Source organism: Emydura macquarii, unplaced genomic scaffold (assembly GCF_026122565.2).
Source record: "Emydura macquarii macquarii isolate MOO-44397 ecotype Brisbane River unplaced genomic scaffold, CSIRO-AGI_Emac_v2 contig_212, whole genome shotgun sequence".
Classification (NCBI taxonomy): Eukaryota; Metazoa; Chordata; order Testudines; family Chelidae; genus Emydura; species Emydura macquarii.
Genome location: NW_027130349.1, coordinates 755,295 through 782,104, shown reverse-complemented (window position 1 = coordinate 782,104; position 26,810 = coordinate 755,295). Strand labels below are relative to the sequence as shown.

The following is a 26,810-nucleotide window of genomic DNA, read 5'->3' as shown; positions in this document are numbered from 1 at the left end:
CCCCAGGACTGGATGGAGACATTGCGGTTGTGTGAACGAGCAGAGTCGGTCAGTGTCCGGGGCTGGCTAATGCGGTTCCCTTCCACGAGCTCCGCGCCGAGTGAATTGTAAAAACAAAGGAGCAGCTGCCTGCAGCGCTGAAAACTTGCTGGGACGGCACGGCACGGCAGGGCCTCGCCAGGTAAGTGGCTGCGCTGCGTGTGTCGCTTCCATCCAGGCACGACACGTCTCCTCCTCCTCCGCTCAGTGTCTAGCGTGAGTGAGCCGGAGGGACCCGGGGGGAGGGGGGCAGTGCTTGAGTTCACAGGGGATCGCCGCCACCTGGCGCTGGGAGTTTCTCTCTCCTCGGCCCCGCGCTTTATTCGTGTCTTCCCCCGCTAGGGCTGGGCAGGCGCTTTCCCAAGGCTGTGCCCGCCGGGGGTGGGGGGAGGATCTCAGCCCCGCTCCGTCACCTCTCTCCCGGGGCGTGTCTGCAGCCCTGCCCCGCCGGGAAGGGGAAAGTTCCCACACGCTGCTGCTGCTGCTGCTGCCCCTTCAATCCGGGGCGGGGGCGGCAGCTTCGGGCCACCCCTCGCCTCTTCTTAGTCCGCAGCCGGAGAAGCGGGGCGGGCTGCTTCTGCTCCTCCCTTCCCTGGAGAGCCTGCCTGGGAGGGGAGATCTCGCCAGCGGAGGAAGGCGGGGATCACCTGCCCCGCCCAGGTGTACAAATGTCAGGCCAGCCTCCCTGCACTGTAATGCACGGCACTGCCCTCCACCCCACCCCTCTGGGCTGCCTTTTCCGTCCTTCCCTTCCCTTCCCAATCCCAGCCAGCCCCGCGCACGCCGCCGCCCCACCATCGGATCAGCTGCCCTCCGGCTGAGTCTCGCTTGCTGGCAGCGGAACCCTCCCGGACAGAGCCTCCCCGCCTAGCCAGTCACCGGAGCGGGGGCGGCGGCTGCTTTGGGCACAGGACAGCCAGGCAGCGGCGCGGGGGGAAGGCGGGAGAGTGACGCGGCCATGGCGCGGCTCCCTGGAGCCCGAGGGCTGGAGGCGCTGCTGCTGGTGACGGTGAGTGGCCGGCCGGGTTGACAGGAAGAGGGGCTGGAGCTCAGGTGGGTGGGCGAGGGCAGGGAGAGAGCGGCGCTTCCCCTGGGAAGGGGAACTGCCCCGTGCTATAATAGGCTCCAAGGAGCAGGGTCCCCCCATGGGGGGTGGAATCCCTGGAGGGGGGGAGCAGCCCAAACTGCAACCCCCCCCCCCTATGTGTGTGTGAGGGGGCCTGTGTTACAAGTTTGTACTGGGCCCGAAAACATTCTGCTTGGGCCCTGCCAAGGAATGCACGGCAGGGAGCGGGAAGGGCGCCTGGATGTGGATCTTTTTCCTCCCGCCATGCCTGGCAACCATAAACTGCCTAGCCCCGTCCGGCTGTTACCAGCCTGCCTGTTATCGGTGTTTCCTGGCCAGGTGGAGACAGCCCTGGAGGTCGTTGCCTAACCTTTTCCCTAATGGAGGATTGTGCAGGTGTGCTGCACTGGTTAAAAACCGGTGGCAGGGTGGGTGGCCTGGTGTGGGTTTGGGAATGTGCCTGATCGGCCAGAGCGGTTGTTTTATGCTGTGTTCCAACTGTTCGGTGTGAAAATTTACTGACACCAAACCTGGTGAATCCTACTTTCTGCTCTGGCTGGTGGCTGGCCTGCCTTTAGTGTTTTGATAGGAATAGCCACCCAAAGACGCGTCCATAACCTTGCCAGTCCTATTGATTAAGGCTTTGTTTTCACCTGTCTTGAAGGGGTACTGTTAGGTTAAACAAAGCTTTTTAAAAAAGGAATTCCTTTTACTGACATTATTAATTCTTAGATTTTTTTTTTAATTCTGTTTTAATAAGCTAACATACTTTCCAGTAGTTTTGCTGGTGTTCGTTTTTAGTGAGAGCTGGTTGGAAACATAATTCCCGTTGGATGAAAGCTGTTGAGTTTTTTTTGGGAGCGAGTGGGAAATAATCCTGAATTGGGATGAAAAGTAAAAATTTTAAAAAATTCATGTTGCCAATGCCTAGGCTTCCCAGCTGGCAACACAGGACCCTTGCTGGCTTCATGGTTGCCCAGGCTCGCTGGCTATCTGGACTGCCAACCTGCCCAACTGGTGACCAGGCTGGCCACCCTGCTTTCTAGGCTTTCAGACTCCCCGTCTTCTTGGCTGGCTGGCCCAGCAATCCAGTCCAGGCAAGGAACTGGGTAAACTGGCCAGCCTGCCTTGCTGCCTGGGTTCCACTGAAAGTTTTGATGGAATTGATCTGTTCCCATGGAACATTTCAATTCTACTGAAATCTCCATTTTCAAATGGAAAGCTGTTCAGCTGCAAATTTTTTGACCTGCTGCTCCATTTATAGTTTCCTAAGCTTCAGATGGTAACAGCAAACTATAGGGACACAATCAATTTAAAAGTCACATTTGTTGGGAAATGTTTTACTCGTTGTTGTAAGAATTGCAATGGATGAACTTACAAAATTGGACTGGTTTGGAGTTTTCACTAGTTTTACCAGTGTTTCTAGTGGTCCTTTCCTGTGGTGCACAGATCTTTTGGACTTGGCAAGACTAGGAAAAAGGTGCTTTTCTCAATTGAGTTAGCGCATGCCTAGGCAGGACCATAGACTAAAAAGCAATTTGTTAAAATCAATATAATGGTATCTACATTAGCATCAGATCAGATATTTAGTCAAATAAAGCTAGCTCAGTTGAAAAAAGCACCTTTTTTCTACTCTAGACATGGCCTGGATGCAAGCATAGTGGTTCATCTGAGTAGGTCAGATTAGAAGATCAGGGACATTTTATAACTTTTTTTTTTAAATTTATGATGTGTGAAGAAGGCATGGAAAGGTTTAAAAGCAATAATATCTTTTTGTAAAAAATTTTATACGTCTTCTACCTTAGAAATATCAGGCATGTCCTATCTTCTCTTCCATGTGTTTGTTGAAGATACTTTTGGAGAACTGGAAATAATAGGAGCTCTCTTGGCTCTGAGTTGAAGGAGTTGGTTTATTGAATCTTGTAACAAAGAAAGCTTTTCTTTCAACGTTTTGTCTCTCATCTGAGTCAGTGAGGACTAAACAAAAACAAAATATGAGTTTTAAGGAGTGGCTAAATTACTTGCCCAGAACTTCCTTGATACCTGTATTGTCATATTTCTAAGGGCGCCAGGTATCCACAGAGTGTTGTGTGGTTTCTTTTTTGTTTTTTGTTTTTGTTTTGGAAAAAAACAGGATAACAAGGTCTGAATTTCCAATGTGAAAAACATTTGCTGGGAGCAAACTTTCAGGCCTCCTTCATACATCGCAAGAAAGCAAATATAGGCCCTTTCCTTCCCCCTTTTTGTTTGTTTTAACTTTGCAGGGCAAAGCTAGTTTTGTAAAAGATAGCTCTTACAAATTTTAAATTTGGCCTCATGCAGTCTCTTTAGTTCCTGTCACATGGGCTTGTAATGGGAGTAAAACATGATGACCAGATTGTCCCCTTCTGTGATGAAAGCCATGGGAGGCAACTATTTGCAAAGAAATCCTTGAGAGTTCTGTAGCACTTTAAAGACTAACAAATTTAATTTCAGCAGGCATAAGCTTTCGTGAGCTTCAGCTCACTTCCTCAGATGTAGTTGGTAGAAATGATACAGCAAATAGGTAACATATATAGGAGGCAACATATACATATCCAAGGGCATAGATGACAATGGGGTAGGTGGATAAAAACCGGGTACTTGAGGCCTAATGACAACCATTGAGTAGGAGGTGAGAATGGGTGATCAGAGCAAATTACTTCTTGTAATGAGAGAGCCATTCCAAATCCCTGTTTAAACCCAGTTTGAATGTGTCAAATTTGCAGATAATTTCTAATTTTTCCCACAGCATCCTGCCGGGAGCAGTGTTTTCTCCCCTAACCAACAGAAAAGCATCACACAGCCTGATGAATTTTCCCAAGTTTTGCCCAGATGCAGGGTGATATGTGGAAGGGCAGGACTGCCTGGAGGTCCTGAACTGCTTTGGGAGCTCTGGTCCCTGGCAGCCTGCCCACCTCACTCCTTGTCCGTGCAGCTCCACTGGACTTCCTCTTTGGCCACAGTAGTTCCCAGAGACTACAGGAGGATCCACAGAAAAGTTAATACAGCCCTGATTACATCATGTCAGTCAACAGGATGTAAACAATAGTAAAATTTGGCCCCCGACTAAGGATTTCAGAATTTGACCTACTATAAGTGACTGGAGCTGTATTAACTTTTTGGGCATCTTCTGTGGGGTTGGATGAAGGATGATGTACATCAGTCCTCCACTGTGACCTTGGCTACTCTTGACTTTTCTTACCAGCAGGGTACGGTCCCTGCAATAACTATTGTGAACAGATAAGATAAACATCCATCCGGCCTGGCTGAGGTGTACTTCATTCTGCTTCAGTGCAGGGGGGTGGAGATGTTGAGATCTCTTCTAGCCCTGCATTTCTGTTAGTCTATTTCCCTGGCTATGCAGTGTCCCAAAGGATGGGGAGAAGAGGAGCGTAAGCAGAACCAAGGCTTCACACTCTGGTCAGCAGAGCAACCTCGCCATGCAGCCAGGGGGAGGAGTTTGCTGTAAGGATGTAGCAGAGAGAACATTCCACTTACACAGCATGGAGCTCGCTCTGGTTTGCACTGCATCATCTCAACCCCAGTAAAGGGCTGTGCCTAATTGGCCCTTTTTATGTCGTATCTGAGATCAGAAGCTAGCCCCAGCTTTCATCAGTGTGAATGGGGAGCAACTTCACCACAGTTAAGTATATCAGCACTTCAGAGCTAAAACTGAAAGTGCAGATGGAGAGGTGTGGGCAAAGAGATGGGCTAGCTGCCCAAATAAGTACAGAGGGTCCCATGCAAGATAGTACTCAGGGCAGCTAGTCCATTTTATCCCCTGCACCGCCATGGCTACACTTTTGTTTTAAGCATACTAGCATGATCAAAGCTAGTGTGCATACCTGCACCCTAGCTGTGCCAGCTCCAGTGGAGACATACTGTAAGTGAGAGCTGAATGTGACTCACAATGTTTAAATAAAGGGCTTTGTTACAAGGGTGGAGTGTACCCATTCTCATCCTCCTAGAAAGGTAATTTTTCTGTTAGCAATCCCCTGGAGAATAATTGAGTCATTTAAATGAAAAGCCTGTAGGGGTATACCTAGAAAATATGCTCATGTTAAAGAAATCCTAAATTAACATGATGTACTTTAATTTTAATTTTTGATGCTTACATAAAGTCAGAGCAGTACATTATATTTTTTACTACTGAAAAATCCTTACATTATATCATGTGATGTGTACAGTTTTTCTAATCCTACCAAACCCTTGCATGCAAAGCAATACATTGATGTGAAAACAGAAATTCAGAAATCAATACCTATTTGGAAACATCACTCTTCACTAACACTTGAATTTATAAACAAAGGAAGTGCCAGTATTAAGCTAACAGTCCTCTCAAACTTTCTACCAATTAAAAACAAACATGAACATCAGGCAACCAAATCAAATCTCTGGTTTGGGCTCTTTTAATGAAAAGATGTCAAATCCCACTTGGCATACTTAACTGGCTGATGTCCTGTTTCTATTTTACTGCTATGCATTGTTTTAAAACTATCCAGGGAGGGGATATGGTTATTCCCTGTGGTATATCTTGACTTTAGTAAGGCTTTTGATACTGTCTCATATGACTCTCATACACAAACTAGGGAAATAATACCTAGATGTAGCTACTATTGCTGGAAAGGCATATCGAGTGGAATCCTGCAGGGATCAGTTCTGGTCAATATCTTCATCAACGAGTTAGATAATGACATAGAGTGTACACTTAGAAAATTTGCAGATGATACCAAGCTGGGAGGGGTTGCAAGTGCTTTGGAGGATAGGATTAAAATTCAAAATGATCTGGACGAACTGGAGAAAGGGTCTGAAGTAAATAGAATGAAATTCAATAAGAACAAATTAATACTCAGGAAGGAACAATCAGTTGCACGCGTACAGAATGGGAAATGACTGCCTAGGAAGGAGTATTGTGGAAAAGGATCTGGGGGTCTTAGTTGATGACAAGTCAACGGTGAAACACTGTTGGGGGGGGGAAAAAGCAAACCTCATTCTGGAATGTATTAGCAGGAGTGTTGTAAGCAAGACACAAGTAATTCTTCCACACTACTTCCACGCTGATTAGGTCTCAGTTGGAGTATTGTGTCCAGTTCTGGGCACCACATTTCAGGAAAGATGTGGACAAATTGGAGAAAGTCCAGAGAAGAGCAACAAAAATGATTAAAGGTGTAGAAAACATAACCTATGAGGGAAGATTGAAAAAATTGGGGTTTTTTAGTCTGAGAAGAGAGAACTGAGGGAGAGGTGGGATATAAGTTTTCAAGTACATAAAAGGTTGTTACAATGAGGAGGAAAAAATGTTCTCATTAATCTCTGAGGATAGGACAAGAGACAATGGGCTTAAATTGCAGACAGGGTGGTTTAGGTTGAACATTCAGGGTAGTTAAGCACTAGAATAAATTGCCTAGGAAGGTTGTGGAATCTCTATCATTGGAGAGTTTTCAGAGTAGGTTGGACAGATGATGTCAGGGATGTTCTAGAAAGATAATGCTTCATTTCACTTCTGTTTAAAGACTAATTACTTTCCAGAAGGCTCTTAAACACAACATTACAGTGATTGAGTTGCAGTTCTCACAGGAGAATATTTAGAAACCAAACAACAAGAAAACTTAACATTTTAAAGTTGAGAGAAAAAAATCAGGGCCACTGCAGACAGGAAAGGAAAATAAACAGGCACATTAGCTCTGGGCAGCTCTTCCTCTTTTTTTTGGGAGGAGGGGGGAGTTGAAGGGTCAAATCTTCCAGTCCTTAAGATAAAACTTCTATTGCTATCAGCGCCTCCACTCATAGATATCTCACATCTCCCTCTTTTCTGAATGTAACCTTCCTTGGATCAGATGAGTTGGCTGTATTTCTTCAGTCTTTTGTTTTCTCCCTTCCCGCTCCCCAGAAGGGGGAGGAACTTCCAGATGCTTAATTTAATCACCAGTCCTTAATCTAATCACCAGCCCTTTCTTATCCTAGTCATCCTGCCTCTGTTTGTAAACAAAACACTGACTCCCTGCCCCAGGGGGCACAAGCTGGGAGCAGTCCCTCTCCTGTACAGAACTCACGTTCCACACTCAGGTTGCCTGGCACTTGCAATCAGACCTGTACAAAAAGGGTGGGAGAGGGGGGCTCCTGCTCCCCCTTCCCCTGGTAAATGGTGCCCCTGAATGCTGGGTTCTGCCTTGAGTGCAAGGGACTGGATAGAAGATCTTGAGGTCCCTTCCAGTTCTATGATTCATACACTTCAGACATTTTATATAATACAATGGTTTGCAAACTTTACATACCAAGGCACAATCTTCCCCAAACCTTCCTATCTAGTCAAAAACTAGACAGGAATCATCCCACTTCCCATTTAAAAATATGGTAAGGGCAGTGTAGTCTCCCTCTTGACACCTATCTGTGATTTCCCTGTAGGGTACAACCTTCAGGTGGAAAACCAATGACCACTGGCCAGATTCTGTTCTCAGTGACATCATTGTCACTAGTGTCACTGATCATATTTGCTGAGCCAAGATGCAAAAGGTTTAAGAAAACAAGTTTGTCATACAGTCTAAGATTCTGTAGCTTCCATAATACACGTCCTTCATAGAACTTATTCTCTCACTGATGTGCATAACGCCATTGGTATGAATGATAGTTGCACTGGCCTGTCAAAGTTTAGAATATGCCCTTTGAATATATGTTAATATAAATGAGCCATGACAGTGCACCTGAAATCAGAGTGACTAAATCATTTGTGAACTCAAGGCAGTAATGCCCTGTAGGAGTTCCTAGGGGGTCTTTGTTAAAATTCTGCCACCAAATGGAAGAAATTATTTGGGTGAGTTCCCTAGCTTTAATGAACTTCATTCACCTTCTCTTTAGTTACAGAAAAACTACTCCTGTCAGTGGGGTTCATAAAAATACAGAAGAGCAAAGATTTAGTCTCTGACATGACCCTAATAGCATCAAATTGGAGGTATATTCCTAAGATGTTCCCAGGAAAAGATGTATCCAAAAATATCCTCCTCCTTCGACCATTTCAAATTAAACACAATACAAATTAAACACTAACTTATAACATCAATATATTCATTAATTTTTCAGGTTCAAATATGAATTTCCAGCAAGCCAAATATATAGGTTTGTTTAGTGATGTTGCCCTCTTACTTATTAGCAGTTTTGAGAAAGTGATACTGTTTAAATGGAAATTAATAGTTTCTTCAATCCTGCAGCCCTAGGAAATGGGGTTAATCACAGTGAAATTTTCTGGGAGCCCTACGTTAAAATATCACTGACTCAAAATGGAAGTAACACAGGTATTTTAATATGATATGAAGAATGTCAGCATCGGCAAACAAGAATGTGCCATATATTTGGCTAGATTTCTAGCAAGAGATTTAATATTTTCACTACTTACAACAGGACAAGTTGCCTTTCTCTTTGAATTCTACTACAGTATCTAGTAGTGTGAATGGTAATGTTTGGATGTCATTCAAAGTAATATTGTGAAAAGTAAACTACAAACTAGGGCTCCAATCCAGCGTCAGGCATCATGCAGGTAGACCTCCTGAGCCCATGAAGATTCCAGTTGATTTGAAAGGGGATGCCCACAGACATAGGAATACATTTGTATAGCAGAGAATGCAGGATTGGGGCATAGAATGGTCAGTATGTTGATAAATTTCAAAGAAGTAGCAGTAAAAGAACATTGAGAGTTCTGGAGATTAATTTCAAATATAGAATTTGGTTTCATTTATTTTTTAATAAAACTTGGATTTATATGAGTGTTATTTGAAACAACACTTTTTCTGTTTGTGATTGTCAAACAAGCAAATGGTGTCTGTGGAGGATGGTGTTGAGAAGCAGATGTAAAATTTCCCTATGACAGACTATGACTAATATGGCTACTAGTATGTGTAGCTAACTAGTTCATTTTATCATCCATTTATCTTTGTATTATGTGATGTTATGGTCAAGTTTTGTGCCACTTCATATATAACCAATGTATACTAAATAAGTATAGAACTGAAGTATTTAGGAGTGATCAGTGTGTATTAGGTATAAAAGTAAAGCATGGTTGAAACGCAAGGCCTACAGGCTGAGACCTGTGAAATTTTTAGCTTAGCCTTCCTAGGTCATAGGTGTAAGAATGCAGGACATAAATGGATGACCTAGGAATAATCCTGTGCCAGCAAGGTCACCTTATTACTTCATAAGATGTGCCAACTGGTAATGTTATGAAAAACTAGATTGCAATAGACTGCAATGTGTTGTCCAAAACCACTAGACACCTGGTTGTAACGTCTGAATGTCTGTCTGACCACAAGGTTCATGTTGTGTATAGATGCTAATGAGAATTGGGAGCTATGAAAAATGCTGCCTCCCAGTATTCCTGGAGTATGGAAGTACAGATAAGGATGAGATGATTAACACCTTCATGCATATGCCTAAGGTGTTAGGTGCGGTAAGAACTACAATGTAAAAGAGGGTTCCCTGGTTTGGGTAAATGCAGGAAGACCCAAGGGATGACGCCACAGAAAACCCCAGCTGGAGCCATCCCTCTAGCAATTATTGTCATTCAAGGGTCCAATGGACCTCTCATATTAGTTCTAATTATTACATAGGTTTTTATAGGATTTCTATATGAATGGGTAGTTGTAACTAATTGCTTTCATAAAGCTTGTAGTACAGTACAGTACAGACTTTTGTATTTGTGATTGTCTGTGGTCATTATCCTTGGGCTTTATATGTTCCTAGAGCTTCCAAATTTGAAAAAAGCACCAGACGCAATTTTACTCTGTTGAGCTTGAAACTGTAGCAACCGGAGCCGAATGCCTGGTGGTGTCAGATAACATCGCTAAATTCACTTTAAATAAAATAAAAGGCTACAGTATTAAATAACTTTGTCAGATAGGGACATCCCTAGAAGCTCAGAAACATGATATACAGGAAATACAACATCAAATGAGCTCTATAACGTTGGAATGCATCCCATGCGAGAATGTTCCCCATAGAGAACACAGAGAAGAAGAACAACACCTTAGGTAACAAGGGAATGGTTTATGTACCCCTGCTTGTGAAAATCAACTGATCATTTCATGCAGCTAGGAGATTGTCATGCTCACAGTAACTAGTAGAGGGTTTTTCCTGTTTTTTGTATGCTTGCTTATTGCGTCATTGTGTGGTTTCACTTGTCTATGTGATGTTGCAAGAACTGAGCTCAAGGAAAAATGTAAAGGGAAGTATTCTCTCATTAAGCTACAGGCATTAAAACTAATTAAGACATCTTATCCTCCCATAGCAACTGTCCAGGAAGTCTCACTTAGACCTGTAGTCAAGGTAGAAGGCCCACAGAGCATGACTTAAGTCCAACAAACTAATTTTAAGAGGTTGTCAAGGCATCTAATAGAAGCTGACCATCAGATCCAAATGTGCTGTACTGTGTTGCCCCCAAACTCAATTTCAATGATATAACAATCCAAGAAACCCAAAGGAAAGAGTGCATGTCACTTCACACTCTTAACCATCTTCACCAGCTACAGTCAGGAGACAATTTGTATCTGAAATTAATTATTGTCTGTGCCCAAAAAGCCCAACCCATTGACTCCCTAATTCTAGATGGGACATGATTCGTCAGCTAGGGACATCCCTGGAAGCTCAGAAGCATGATATACAGGAAATGCAGCAACATATGAGTTCTATGATTTTTGTATTGCCAGCCTAACCCATTGGAGTAGTTACTGCCCTATTCTGGACTTTGAATCCAGCTGCTTCTACAGATCATACACCCTTTGAGATAATGGCTGTTGTACTGTGCGAATGCCAGAGCACCTTTTGTGATATACCAGTGGTACACTGCTTGAGGGAGTGAAACTGGAGACCCATCTGCAAGCATTAAAGAAACCTCTTAATCAGATTCACTTGCAGGTAGCTGTTAAATTGGGAAAGTCTAAGCAGAAGGCAAAAGCCTGTTTTAATTAATGCCAAAGAGAGAACGATTGGGAAATTGGAGATCAGGTTATGCTCCTTTCATGTGCTGCACAAGAACAATTTATGTGACTGATGGACTGATCCATACTATACTAGAGAAAGATTTAAAAATTGGAGGTCCAAAAACTGGAGGAAAGTATATGCACTATTTTCCAAAAATCCCAATAGGTCAAATAATTTTTCCAACAACTCCTAATAAGTTTAATCAAGTCATTAAAGGGAATTTATGATTTAGCAACTGAAGAATGATTTATGGTATGTAATATGCATGAAATAACCAAGTTATTTAATGAAACTCAGATTAAGATTAGTCAATTAATAAATTAATAATGATCAGGGGGGAAAAAAAAGCACTATGTAGGAAAATAAATTATTTTTTCAACAAATGGTGAATATGTGACAGATGCTATTGATGATACCTTACAATTCTTAGAATTGACAAAGGTTCCAGAATTAATTTGAGATAAACAGATCTTGAATTGGTATTGTCCACATTGTATTAAAAAACATGGAGGAGAGTGAGTCAAATGCCACACTAAATGTCAAAGAATATCATTTGGTGCAATTAGAAACTTGGGATCTGTGACACCACATCTGAATCGTGATGTTATTTAAGTAAGGATTTTGAAATGTCACATTACCCATGTTCAATCCAAATAAGGATGTATTTGATCAATTAGCTCTTGTTCTCTCCACAAGTCACCTAGAAGACAACATCTACAGGGAGCGAATGAAAGTACCTCTTCTGGTGGTGTATCATCAAAATGTCCAAACATGAAAGTCCCACTGATTGCTTGTTGCTCTCAAAAAGGACATCAATTGATCTGTAGTTGTAATGTGTTTAAGGTAACAACCCCACTATGTGATCAGCTAGGAAGGTACCAATGGAAGCTACTTAGCGTCAATGTAACACCAGTATCATGCTCAGTGTAACTAAGTAGATATCTCCTATGGAGCAGGTGATCTATGCTGGATAGGGACATTACTGTGTAGTAACTAATCACAAATAATTTTATTTTGGTCAAATTGGGGGTGTTGTGACAAGTCCATATTTCTGTTTTAAGCCACAAGTACCTACGGTTATCGGACATATGGCAATATCTCCTGTATCTGTTTTTTGAAAATGAAACTGCCATACTTAGTAACCCAGATTATCAAGATTTAATTAAGCAAAGTACTCCAGTTTTTCATCCATATATACCATTACATCTGCAGCTAAAACAGTTGCTAGAAAGGAAGTATTCACATTTAATTGAAGTTAGTAAGGACAAAAATAAGGCAGAACAAGCACTGTCTGAAATTTTAGATTGCAGCACCCCAGATTAAGTATTCACCACTCCCATGGGGATGGAAATTGGATGGAAGGGATGAATTGATATCCACTGTATCCTCAGTACATTTACTATTTTTGCCTCATGATAGATGGGAGGAAAGATGAGGATAATAACTAAAGAGAAGATAAGAACTCAGTCAATCCAATTTATTTCCATGCCCATTTTAGCTACAGACAACTCACCAATAGCTCCTAGAGCTACTGTCAGAGAGGAAGGTATTTATGAAGATAATATCGCATAAACCCACATTCAGTATCAGAACCTCCATATGCTTCTGTACCAAAGTCCATAAAAAACCAGTAGATCCACCACTTGATGGGACATCTGAAGAAACAACTAACCCTAATAAGTACAGAATAATTAAGTTGCAGGTATGTACCTAGATTTAAGATACATGTAAGTTTTAAGTACATAAGTGTTATACAACAAACATTACAATTTGTAATTTATTATCATGTAATATGTGTGTGACATGGTTCTTATTTTTCATAAGGGGGGAACTGTAGCCTGTTAGTTTATTTTTATCATCCATTTATTGTATTGTGATATAATCAATTCATATGCTATTTCATATATAATCAATGTATAATAAATAGATTTAAATTGTACGATTATAGAAGTATAGGATTGATAAGAATTTAGGAGTGATGTGTGTATTAGGAAGATAACTAAAGCATAGGTAAACTGCAATGCCTGCAGTCTGAGACCTGTAAGATTTTAGCTTAGCCATACTAGGCCATAGGTGTAAGAATTCGTGACATGAGTGGGTGACCTAGGAATAACTGTCTGCCAGCAAGGTCACATGACTACTTGATAAGATCTGTCAACAGTAATGTTACGAAAAACTAGACTGCAGTGTATTGTCCAAAACCATTAGACACCTGGTTGTAATTTTAACGTCTTTGAATGTCTGTCTGATCATGTACAGTACATGGTGTGTATCGATGCCAGTGATAATCAGATGAACTACAAGCAAGCTATGAAAAATGTGGCACCCCAGTATTCATGGGGTATGGAAGTGAAGGTAAAGACAGGAGGGTTAAAAGGTGTAGTCAGAACTATAATATAAAAGAGGGTTCCCTGACTGGGTAATTGCAGGAAGACTCAGGGATTACCCCACAGGAAACCCCAGCCAGAACCATCCCTCTAGAGATAATCATCTATTGAGAGATCCATCAGACCCTAGGGATGGCCAAATCACAGGTCGTGAGCTGCATGCGGCTCTTTTACAGTTGAAGTGCAGCTCATGGAGCCTTCTGTGTCCCCTGCCCTCCATTCTCTGCCTATCAGACTGGTGTGGGGAGCTTGGGGCTTCTGCCTATCGGTGGGGTGGTGGGGCAAGAGGCTTCTGCCCTGTAGGGGGAGGGGTCTCGGGGCTTCTGCCCCTGGGAGGCACCTGCCATGACTAGGGGCTTCAGCAGGAGCTCAGAGCCCCATGACCCTGCCACAGGGCTGAAGTCCTGAGGCCCAGCAGGTGCACACTGCTTCTCAGACTTCTGAAGATTGTTGTTTGCGGCTCGGAGGGTCAGTACATTTGGCCACTCCTACCCTAGAATATCGTTGAGGATGTGAGTATGACTCTACGGTTCTAATTATCGCATAGGTTTTTATAGGATTTCTATATGCAGGGGTAGTTGTAACTTTACATATTGCTTTAATAAAACTTGTAGTACGGCTAAGACTTCATACTTGTGATTGTGTCTGTGGTCATTATCCTTGGACATTGGGTGTTCCAAGAGCCTCCAAATTTGAGAGAAGCACCAGAGGCAATTTCATGCTTGAGCTTGAAACTGTAGCAGCCAGAGCTGAACCCATAGTGGTTGATCATTACTAAATTCTCTTTAAATAAAATAAAAGGCTACATTTGACTTTTACCTATTCTATAAATATTAATGGTTTTAGTATTTAGAGTCTTAAGTTATTCTGACTGACATAACTTGCTTGTAGTTGAGATGAAAGCACTAGTTCAAGGCAGCCAGTGCTCTAGACACTTTTACTGGACATCATTAAACTGAGCAAAAGACTTGAGTGGTTCTGCATGCAATGCCAGGAGTGAGGCTGTAGAGCTCCAGACTCCACTGAGGTCAATAGGAAAATTTGGATCAGGCCCTTAAAGAGGATATTTCCTCCTTCCTGTTGGGTCTGAGACGAGACACATGTATCAGACTAAAATGGTTGTGGGCAAGGTGATGAAACGGTTTGATTATATAAGGGTAGGCTTTGGGATAGACAAAACTGGTTTCCTGTAAAACCAAAAGACCCACCCTGGAATAGACACCTACATTGGGGTGGATATGCATCATCTTCAAACATGCTGAGGCTTGAGAGACACAATTGGTCTGTGGACACACTGATCATGGTACTCAGCGCAGGGAGATGACAAAGGAACATGCTTTTATGTAGGAGATCAGTTTTCTTAAACAATAACCTGTAATTAAGGCTTGGCCACTTTGGATATGTATACGCTGCATCTGGGCGCAAGCCTCTCGGACCATGTCCACAGACCTGTGCTCGTGGGGCTGTCACCAGTGTGCTAGAATTAGCTGAGTAGATGGCTCTCTGATGCTTTGGTTTGGGCTGGAGCTTGGGCTCCAAAGGCCTCCCCAACCCAGTCTTCAAAGTCTGAGAGACAATATCTACACAACTATTTTTAGCACTTGTGCTAATGGGGCTTGAGCTAGAGTCTGTGGATGTGGGTGGAAGGCTCACTCCCAGATGAAGTGTGGACATACCCATGAGGCATTTTATTTTTTGTAGTGACCTGCTAGATTTGATTTGAATTCTAATTTAATAAAATATTTTTTGGTTTATTTAACCAGCTGTGATTTTTCTTTTGTCTTCTATTCTGCCAATAAAACTTGATGTAATTTCTGGAATTGGGTGTGGTAACAAAATAAGACTGTCCTGGGTGAAGCACCTCAGAGCTAGAATGTGAAGTTTGACCACAAAGTAAGCTGAAGGCTTGTCTACATTTGAAGTACTACAGTGTCTAGACATACCAACTATAATATACAATATAGACATTACCTACACCAACAGGAGGTTTTTTTCCATTGTCATAGGTAATCCACCTCCCTGAGAGGCAGTAGCTTGGTTGAGAAAGAGTTCTTTTGTTGACCCAGTGCTAGCTATATGGGAATTTAGGTTGGCTTTACTACATTGCTCAAGGTTGTGGATTTTTCACACCTCTGAGCAATGTAGTTGGGTAAATCTAATTGTCTAGTGTAGATCAGCCTGGGTCAGGAGTGGCATAAGCTTTGAATAGGTGTATGCATTGTTGCAGGTTGTGATCTCTGTCACCCAACAGGGCCAAAAAGCAACTTGTGCAAACCATTGAATACACAAGGAGAGCTGAACATATCTCTGCATTCAGAAAACATCACAGAAACATTGAAAACAGTCACAAAACATGAAAAGATGTATGCTTTACTTTTAAACCTTTTAAAGAACCACAAAAATGAATTAAGATTCTTAAACATGATTGGCTTGATCCAGCCAGAGAGAGAGTACACCACAATTCTCAGGATCCATCCTTACACACGCAGGTGGGTAGATATAAACCTCACATTAAATGCAGTTTAAAACAATCTGTTTATTAGTATGAAAATTTAAGAACATTAAAAACTTTTTTAAAAATTAAATTTCATCTTTAAAAGTGTATTGTTTAAAAAAAGTCTGTCCTCCCTTCATCCTCCCATTCCAAAAACTTAAAAGCCAAACTTTTTTTTTAAAAAGAGGTCTGAGGCATGCCTATCATTATATACTTAGTTTGAATTTCCCTCTACTTGCACAAAACCCAAGTATTCAGGCTCTATGGAAGTAGAATATAAAGCAGTTGGGGAAAAATCACACCAAGAGCTCAGGTAGTGCTGCATATCATAGAGTTGGAAGGGACCTCAGGAGGTCATCTAGTCCAACCCCCTGCTTAGAGCAGGACTAACCTCAGCTAAATAATCCCAGCGAGGGTTTTGTCAAGCCTCAGCTTAAAAACCTCTAAAGATGGAGATTCCACCACCTCCCTGGGTAACCCATTCCAGTGCTTCACCACCCTCCTAGTGAAAAACATTTTCCTAATGTCCAACCTAGACCTCTCCCCCTGCAACTTGAGACCGTTGCTCCTTGTTCTCTCATCTGCCACCACTGAGAACAGCCTAGCTCCATCCTCCCTGGAACCCCCTTTCAGGTAGTTAAAGGCTGCTATCAAATCCCCCCTCATTCTTCTCTTCTGTAGACTGAACAAGTCTAGTTCCTTCAGCCTCTCCTAATCATTTTTGTTGCCCTCCGCTGGACTCTCTCTAACTTCTCCACATCCTTTTTGTAGTGGGGGGCCCAAAACTGGACACACTACTCCAAATGCGGCCTCAGCAATGCCGAATAGAGGGGAATGATCACTTCCCGTGATCTGCTGACAATGCTCCTATTAATGCAGCCCAATATGCTATTAGCCTTCTTGACAACCAGGGCACACTGCTGACTCATATCCAGCTTTTTGTCCACTGTGACCCCCAGGTCCTTTTCTGCAGAACTGCTGCCTAGCTCGTCGGTCCCGAGTCTGTAGCTGTGCATGGGATTCTTCCGTCCTAGGTGCAGGACTCTGCACTTGTCCTTGTTGAACCTCATCAGATTTCTTTTGGCCCAATCCTCCAGTTTGTTTAGGTCCTTCTGTATCCTATCCCTACCTTCCAGGGTCTCTACCACTCCCCCTAGCTTAGTGTCGTCTGCAAACTTGCGGAGGGTGCAATCTATCCCATCTTCCAGATCATTAATGAAGATGTTGAACAAAACCGACCCCTGGAGCACTCCGTTTGTGACCGGCTGCCAGCTAGACATGGAGCCATTGATCACTATTCATTGAGCCCTATGCTCTAGCCAGTTCTCTAACCATTTTATAGTCCATTCATCCAACCCATACTTCCTTAATTTGCTGATAAGAATACTGTGAGAGACCGTATCAAAAACTTTGCTAAAGTCAAGGTATATCACGTCCACCGCTTTCCCCACATCCACAGAGCCAGTCACCTCTTCATAGAAAGCAATCAAGTTGGTCAGGCATGACTTGCCCTTGGTGAATCCATGTTGACTGTTCCTGATCATCTTCCTCTCTTCCAAGTGCCTTAAAATGGATTCCTTGAGAACCTGTTCCATAATTTTTCCAGGGATTGAGGTGAGGCTGACCGGTCTGTAGTTCCCCGGATCCTCTTTCCTCCCTTTCTTGAAGATGGGCACTAATTTGCTTTTTTCCAGTCATCAGGGACCTCCCCCAATTGCCACGAGCTTTCAAAGATAATAGCCAATGGTTCTGAAATCACCTCGGCCAACTCCCTCAGCACCCTCGGGTGCATTGCATCCGGCCCCATGGACTTGTGTATGTCCAGTCTTTCTAAATAGTCTTGGACTTGTTCCTTTAGCACTGCGGGATGTTCACCTCCTTCCCATTCTGTGCCGTCAGATCAGCCATTCTATGTGGCAAGTATTCCATGTGGTTGAAGCCACTCTGTATCAGTTTTCCAGGGTCCTGGCGTCACTGGAACAGTATAAGCTCCCCTCCCTGGTCCATCCCCATTGTAGCCAGTGCAGAGACCCTTTGCAGTGTGTAGGAGATGCACTGAACCTAAGGACTTCTCACGCTGCTCCTAAAGGGGGTTTGGTGTTTAGAGGGCCTGGTACTGGCCCTAAGTTGCATTTGTCTGTTTCACTATTAGTTGTCATGATAGGATGAAAGCATCAGCAAATGGCTAGCTAGGCAGCTGATATGGAAATGTCCACAAAACCTTATAAGTGGACCTCGATCCTCCTTTTTTAAAAGGGAGGGAAAAAAAAGTGGATCCAAAAGACTTTTGTCCTGTTTGTTATGCATTGGACAAGAAGGCTAAATTTCTCACTTTAGTTCTTGAAGAATCTCTATGTATCCAAGATTTTTGCAGCCCCTTTTTGGCACCATCTAATAAACTGACACATGGAGCACAGACTTCACTGCACTAAGTAAAATCATACAAACACTTGATTAATTTTACATGGCTAAGTAATCCCATTGACTCTGACCCTGAGCTGAAACCCAGTGAAATCAAGTTAAGAGCATGTGTAAGTATTTGCCATTACAGTCAAAAATTTTGACACACATGAAAGAAAGGAAGAATTTTTGTATTTATGTTTGGAAAGTTTTGTAATCACAATGAGAATTAGTTTAATTGTCTGTGTCCCAAGCTTAATTTTTTTTAGTTATCCTTATAATGCAAAACAAATATGAAAAATCTAAATGTTAGAAATGTTGGACTTCTAGAATAATTTAATATATTTTTAGGGAAGCATATAAAACTAAATCTTAATCTGAATACTCAATGGGAATTTTGCCATTGAGACCTATAGGACCAGGTTCTCATTCGTAAAGCAGTCATATTCTTCCCTTCAAAATGCTTCCTCCACAAAAAGCCAGTGATATGGCCTTTGATAGTGGATGCTCTTTGTATTGGGATAGAGTCTAGGGGTGCCAGTTGAGGATCAAGATCCTATTGTGCCAGGCACTCTACATACATACAGAAAAAATACAGTTTGTAACTCAAAAAGTTTGCAGTCTAAACGCATGTGACAAAAAGGGGTGATAAACCCATGGATTTTTGGAGGCTTTTTATGCATTTTTTTTAATACAAGGAAAAGTCTGTCGTGATTGAGGCACAAATTTAATTTTACTTTGTAACAGCCTACCCATTAACTGTACATTAAGCCTTGAAAGTGTACATTTTCTACTCATTGGGAGAAATCATGACATCACTGAAACCTGTGGAAAAACTCCCACTGACTTCTCTGGGGTTAGGATTTCATCTATCAGGTTTGTATATATGTTCTATGTTCTGTCAGTGAAGAGTAATTTCAGTGGGCTACATTCTCATTTGTTCTGCAGCAGATTCTTTTGGTTTGCAAACTAAACTGAAATTAGCAGAGAGGGTAAAATATTCCGCTCTATTAAATATTGTCTTGGGTCACTAAGGGCCTGATCCAGCTCCCATTGAACCCACTGGAAAGACTTCAGTATAACTGGATCACGCCTTTATGGCGCCAATCAGCAGCTCTCTACACAACCAGAATGCTATGTGTCTGCTGTGTGTGGTGATCAGGGAGCAAAGAAGTTACCCAAAGAGGAACTGTACAGCTCTCTCTCTCTGCCATAGAACTGAAGTCCACAGCAACCTCTCTGTTGGAATAGGGGATTAGTTGGGATAATAGTAACATAGCCAATGTGTCCAGGAGCTGCTTGAACATGCTAGACTCTATATAGAGAGAGGTGCAGTAGGCCTTGGTAGTCTACTCTAGTGCATGGGCATTGTCATCCAGTCAGGGGAGAGAATGCCACTTTCTAACTCAGCTCAACACATGCATAGTTGCCAACTGATGTTCAGACTTTCAGTCTTTTGTTCCTGTATTTAAAGTTTTTGTGGGGTTTTTAAGTGTAGGGAGATGTTCAGCTCTCTCTCTAGTTCCTGCCAGGTTTTTGTCACTATTCAGGTATTGTAATAGCCTCTTCTATTATCCTTTAATAATTACATTAGTGGTTACGCTTGTCCTGACATCCGATTCAGGTTCTTTCTCAGAGTGTCCCACCTTAGTTTATATACTCAATTTATGTTTCCGCATCCAGTTCCAGTTGGCACAAATTAAATCAGATTTCACTGGCAGAATTATCCTTCAGGATACATTTGCCAGGAAAGACCACTTCAGGAATAGATTTTTTGTTCTCAACCTGAGACAACATTTAGTCCAATCTCCTGACACCATCCACTAAATACTGTGCAGAAAGAAATAAAGCCTCCTGAAAAAGCTGAAAGAATAGTTGTTGTAAAGAAACAGAGCAACTAAGTCTGAATTAGAGAAGTGACTTTCCAGAGCTCAGTCGCAATCTAGAGCCAAGTGGAAGAGAAAATAAAGAACTACTCACCAAATAACTTTAATCTGAAATCACCTCTGAGATTGTCATGTCATGGGTACTAACAAGCCAAAAAGTATTCCAGGATGCAAAATCTAGGGGTTTGGAGGAAAAGAGGGAGTTAAACTCCTCTCATCTGCCTCTAAAACACTAAAATTTTCAATTTCCAAAACCAAAACAATCTTACGGTCACCAATAATTTAACTCCCTTTCTTTTAATTTCCAAATGTCCCATGTTGTTGCACCTGTTGAGAAATTTTGATTTCAGAATCTTTGGGACAGTGAAATAAATCTGGACAATATGGTGAGGTGAACATAGGGTCTGTGGTCTTTTTTGACTCAATCTATTAACACCAGTAAAATACTCAGCTATTTTCTGAAATGAAAGAAAAAAGTTCAGCAAAGCAGCGGTTTTAACATGAGGGGCCACATCCACAGCTGATGTAAAACATTGTAGCTACACTGAAAACATAAGAATGGTCATACTGGGTCAGACCAATGGTTCATTTAGCCCAGTGTCTGGTCTTACAACAATGGTCAATGCCAGGTGCTTCAGAGAGAATGAATAGAACTGTTAATTATCAAGCGATCCATCCTGTTGGCCGTGCAGTCAATGGAGCTATGCCAGTTAACAGCATCTGAAAATTGGGCCTAAAGTTCCTGGTTATTGGAACACCTGCCATTCTAGATCTCGGAGCAGATTCTAGAAAGAAAATATTTCACTATTGGCAAGCGGATAATAATATAATACTGGGTAAGACTGATTTTGTTCTCTCTTCTATCTATTTAAATATGGCTGGTAATAGTATCACACATCTTCCCGTATTTTAACCCAGAACTCTCATTGACTTCAAGATGAGGTTTTGCAGATAGTAGAATAGCTCTTACTGGATTTCAAGTGGGTGCAGGATCTTATTTATCTTTACCTAGACAAGTTTGTGAGGTGGATTTAAAACCAGAAAAGAAACTACATTATATCACTGTTAAAAAAACGTAACTTCAGAGATACTTAAGACCTTAGAATCTGTTGAATAATTGAAAGGGAAGAATGTGTGTGGACATCATTGCCCTTTCCATGTCCTTTGGGTAAACTTGATCTTCACGTCTGTGACAGATGTGGTAATTTCCTGCAAATAGCTTTGAAAAACCTTATTGTATTAAGTGGAAAGTTTGTGTAGTATTGTCTACCAGGATTGTTTGTAACCAGGGAGATGTGATATGAGGCCTTGGAGTTCAAAGGAGTGTATTGAAAATGTGCCAGACAAGACTTTGGGACAATAAAGTGTGAAGTGGATGGATGTCCTGTGAAATACCTAGTAAGAAGTGAATGCAAATTCTCTGGTAATGGAAAAATGCAGTCTTTTGAAGCTACACCCTGAGGAGTGAGTCATTGTCTGCTGGTTACCTGTTTCCAGAAATGAGATCAAAGACTCAAGTTGTATAAAGAAGCAGCTGAACTTTCTGGCCTGGGTTCTGAGACAGTTGTAACCAGTTGTGGATTTTGGAGAACTGACATGTACCAGAGCCTGAGATTGGAGATGGGGTGACCTTTGATAAGCTTTGCAGTGTGTGTGTGTGTGTAGTTTCTTTTTTGTTTGTTTGTTTGTTTCTCTGCAATGCTTTCACCTTAAGAATAATGTGTTTGCTTAGAAAGAGCTGTGTTGTGACTTGTATCTACGGGCAATTATGCTGTTCATAGCCTTCAGAGGAAAAGCAAAAATGCTGGGCTGTTTAGGGAGTCCGGCTTGCTAGAAATACCACAGTGTAATGCAGGAAGCTGTGCAACCTTTTAAAAAAAAAAAAAAAAAAAAAAAAAAAAAAAAGGGGGGGGGGGAGGTTGGGGTCTCAGCCCAAGAGTGAAGCCAGAGAGTCTAGAGTGGGACCACAGAGGGGGGAATACAGGTGCAGTTATCCTGCACTGTGACACACAGTATTGACATATGTGTTGGGAAAAAATATCTAATACATTTTAGAATGTATGATATGAAGCTGAAGGCTATTGCCATGAAGGTTTCTAGGTACTTTCACTTCATAAGTATAAATGAAGAAGTTGTTCTGATACATCCTTGCTTTCAGACAGTACTTGAAACCTCTTTGATGCTCATACATGATCCGTGGCCTAACAGGGCATAGGTACTCCAGGAGAGAAAGGTTCACCCTAATACTGCTGGCTTCAGTATTATGGGCCTGATCCTATACCCATCTGAGTCAATGGAAGGCTCTCATTGACTTACTGTTGAACCAAGAGATGATCACTTATTCGTAATGAAGAAAGAATGAATGAATTCTTGGCTGCTTACTGTTTCTCTTAAAGGGAAAGCATGCAAAAATCCTAACTTTATTTAATTTTATAATTATAAAATATTATGGATAAAAATTTATGGATTAAAATTTTCAAAAGCACCTAAATGAGTTGCAATATCAGACCCTTACTTCTTGTTTATATCTGAAGTTTATTTTGGGTGTGGTTGTATAAGATGTACCTTAAAGCCACTAAACTGATGCAGAATGAATAATGTTGACTATATCATTTATTTGACAGATCTTTTTGAACTTTGGAAATGGACTTCACATAGAGGTAGGCAATGGTGGGGCATTGTAGTTATTTCTCAATGTGTAAAAGAAGGGTTCTCTGAGCAAACAGTAAACAAAAACAGAACACTTTTTACTTGTAAATATGTTGGGTTGCTTTGATGTAGACACAATACAAAAGTCACATAGTATCTACTGCTTACCACAGAAATATAAGTGAATAGACCCAGTCCTAAACATATCAAAATTGACGCCATTTTCCACTGGGAGAAAACTCCCCTAAAATATTAGGGCTGTGATGAATCTACTTTGAGATTCTCTGAGTTAATTATGGTGACTGTTACTTTCTGGCAGATACCAAAGTGAGATTCACAAGGGGGACTTAGGCATTGCACCTCCACCATCTTCTGTGCAGTTTTAGGCATTCACAGCGCATTCCTACTGCACTGGGCCCTGAAAGCAAGATAGTGGAGGAACACCTAGTCTGTGAATTCCGCTGGGGCTTAGGCATAAGTGAGGCACCAAGCTGCTCAGTGGTGTCGAATTAGGGAGCTGCCGTCATGCTCCGCAACCAAAATTTAGGCACCTCTGGGACCTTAATGGAGCCAACTTAAGTGCCTGGGGAGTTTAAGCACCTACAGGGAGAGGCAGCAGCTAAGCAGTGGTTTTGTGAATGCCAGTGGTGCCTAAATGTTTGACTTAGACATCTAACTACCACTTCAGTCTCCATCATGAATCCCACCCCAAATCTGAATCTTGATACTGAGAGGCACTGCGTTGAGTAAGCCAGACAGTGGGAGAGAACAGGTGGGTCTCCATGGGAAAGAGGATAAAGTAGTGGAAACAAGCAATTTGGAAGTGTCTGGGGTTGACAAGACTATGGAGCAAGGGTGGATGAAAGGAGCCAGTGAGAGGGAGGAAATGGAGGACTCTCGTTCTATGGGCAGGGTGGAAGGAGCAGCAAAAGAGAGCAGATGGAGGTCGTTTGAGGTGAGGGAGTTGTTTGAAGTAAGGCAAATGGGACTAGGAGATATTTAAAACAGACTGCAAAGATAACTTTCTGCTCCTGTCTGATAGCCATCACTTAAAAAAATTCACGTTCATTCTGAGAGATTTGACTAATTCCCAGTTGTCCTATAATTTTCATTAATTAATTAATTTATTTTAAATCTGGCCTTTATAAATCTGTCTTTAAAAGAAATAGACACATTTCCTTCTTCCATGGGTTTTCGGGGAAGCATATGACCCTTACTATTAAAATAAACCATATTTATTAGAAAAAACATCTATAGTAAAATCAGAGTGTAAATTTAAACAGTCAGCTTGTTTAATTAAAATTACATGCAGAAAATGGCATTCAGACATTCTGGGCATAGCGGTGGTAAATTGAGAAAAGTATTACTGTTTAATGGCCAAAATATAATGTTTGATTTAAACCTGGTTTTTCATAGGTTTTTAATCAAGTTGGCAGAAATGAACATCTGTCTAATCAGAACAGTAAAGTTAGACAAAAGCGAGAATGGATTGTTCCACCTGCTATAATTCCAGAAGAGGATGACAGTTTGAAGATTAATCCAGTTGCTATAGTAAGTCAGAGAACAAGATGAAATGCAGTAAGATGGGTAACATTACTGAAAGTACATTGTAGCATGTAAAATATGGCTGGGTCCTGCTCTAAACACACAAACTATTAAGAACACCCTCCAATTCTTGAAGCCAGAAATGTAAAGAAAATGTTATTTTTGCAATGGAATGTTATTCTTACAATGGAATTTTGAGCATGAATGCTTTGCAGGATTAGGCAAACAGTAACTGTTGCTTTTATTATGCCTTACAAAATGGGGTTTTCTTCACCAGCATATCTGTTCAACACTGAATAATATGTAATAACTAAAAATCAAATTAATGCAATAGTTGCTCTAGGTCCTGTACAACACATGAACAACTTTCTTTCTGCATTACAGTACTTAGTATATATGTTGAGTTCCTGTATTTTACCATCTTTTTTTTTAAGAGTTGTCTTTTATAAAAGTGTCAGTGGACATGATTTAATGCTGGTTGCCCTCAATCTTTACCTATTTTTTTCTTTTTGCTTCATAAAGTTGATACTCCTGTTACCTATTTAAAAAAAAAAACTATGTTAAAAGTATATTAAGATTGCAAAGTCAAGCACTCCATAGTTAGGAAATGCCAGAATTGAGGTTGCATATGCCACCTTAATTTGCCCCTCCCCCCTTGTGTGTATGTATTATGATACCGTGTTTAATTACTGGATCACATAGTATTTTTTTCTACATGATTCCTGCATAGGAAGAGTAGTGCTCTATTAATGAACAGCTATTTGTGTATTATCTTCATTATTAAATGTGTGGCTTCAGGCCTTATTTGCTGCACATTGTTCAAACTCTGATCTGAAGAAGGAATTTTTAATTTCCGCCTGGACTTTTATATGGTGTTCATCACTAGAGTATCTCAGAGCTTCACAAACATTAATTAATCTATCTTCACTTTTCTGTGAGGTGTATGTGTGGAGGGGTGATATCCCCATTTTACAGGGGTACAGAGGCACAGAAAGATTAAAATCGAAAGTGTCCATTAATTTGGGTGCCCCACTTTAAGATGCTTAAGACCTAATTTTTCAGAGTACTTCATATTCGTTTTCTATAGCAACCAACTCCCATTGTCTTCACTTGCAACTGTGAGCGCTCAGCACTTCTCAGAACCCAGGGTGTCAAGTTGGGCACCCAGGAAACGAGGAATGCATGATTAGCGACTATGAGTGAAAATCTTGTTTTAAGTGACTTGCTTAGCATCACATAGGAAGTCTGTGGGAAAAGGAAGAGCAAAATCCTCTTCTCCAAGGCAGCATCCAGCTGCCTTAACCATGAAATCCTCAATTCTCTTCTTGCAGTTCCCTGCCTCATTCACTACACACTTTTCAATTTCTGCAACTTATGAGTCAGGGATTCTGCGTCCTCCTTCTCTACACCCAACCCTGAATTATCCTTGGAGAAGGTCTGGCCTATTCATTGAATGAGGTAGTGTTCCTATGATTAAAAAAAAAAATCATGTAATGAAATACTATCATAATGCATGCATCCAGGGGGAGCAAATTAAAATTGCACAGGTAACCTTTATTCTGCCATTTCTTGACTTCTGAGTGCTTGGCTTTGCATCCTTCATGTTCTTTTAACACAGTTTTCCGTGTAATTTCCTAGGATTTTATAAAGAGCAAACTTCAAAACCAGGAATTCCATCATGTGGCATCATAATGACAACCACATGGTTCATCAGCCCGGTTGGCATCTTTAGATCCACGGCACAGTTCTCTGGTGCTTGAGCTAAATGAGTAACTGATAACAGTGATAGTTTTTCATCCTCTGTGTGGCTCAGAACTAGAAGGGAATGAACACACGATTGAGAGTGGCGTTCACAGATATTTGCAGACAACAGAGGACTGGTCAGACTCAAGAATCTTGCATTCCATTCCGGTCTCTGGAGGGAAGTAGACCCTGCTGCTTGTTTTCCTTGCTCCCCTTCTGTCTTGTCTAGTCCAAACTGTCTCTCTTCCCCACCCCAAACCTGTCCTTATCCCAGTCTCCACTTATCACATTTTTCATCCCATTCTCCTTGCTCAGCCAGTTCTTGTCTCCCACTCCAGGCTCCCCATCTGAGTCCCAGTCTCCCTCTCCTTCCGGTCTCGGTCTTCTTACCCAGCCAGTCCCAGACCTTCCACTGCTCCCCCGCTTTTCATCTGACCTTAGTGTTCCCCTATCACTACCAACTGGCTTCTAAGCATCCCATCACCAGCTCCCAGTCTCCTTCATCAAGCAGTTCCCACACCCTGGCTCCCTGAGCCCAGGCTCCCTGCCCAGGCAATCCTCCCCTTCCTCATAACTCCTAGTCAGAGTTTCTTTCCCTCACCCGTGCCAGTCTC

At 41.8% G+C, this 26,810-nt stretch overlaps 1 protein-coding gene across 1 annotated transcript in view; it reads left to right on the top strand.

The window, feature by feature from the left end:
* Positions 1 to 466: 466 nt before the first annotated feature.
* DSG2 (desmoglein 2) overlaps positions 467 to 26,810 on the top strand; it is a 47,789-nt gene continuing 21,445 nt past the window's right edge. The window contains exons 1-3 of the mRNA XM_067546221.1: positions 467 to 1,048; positions 22,884 to 22,919; positions 24,325 to 24,459. Of these exons, the coding sequence (XP_067402322.1) occupies positions 998 to 1,048; positions 22,884 to 22,919; positions 24,325 to 24,459 (222 nt within the window). The 5' untranslated portion in view covers positions 467 to 997. The remainder of the gene's footprint in view (positions 1,049 to 22,883; positions 22,920 to 24,324; positions 24,460 to 26,810) is intronic.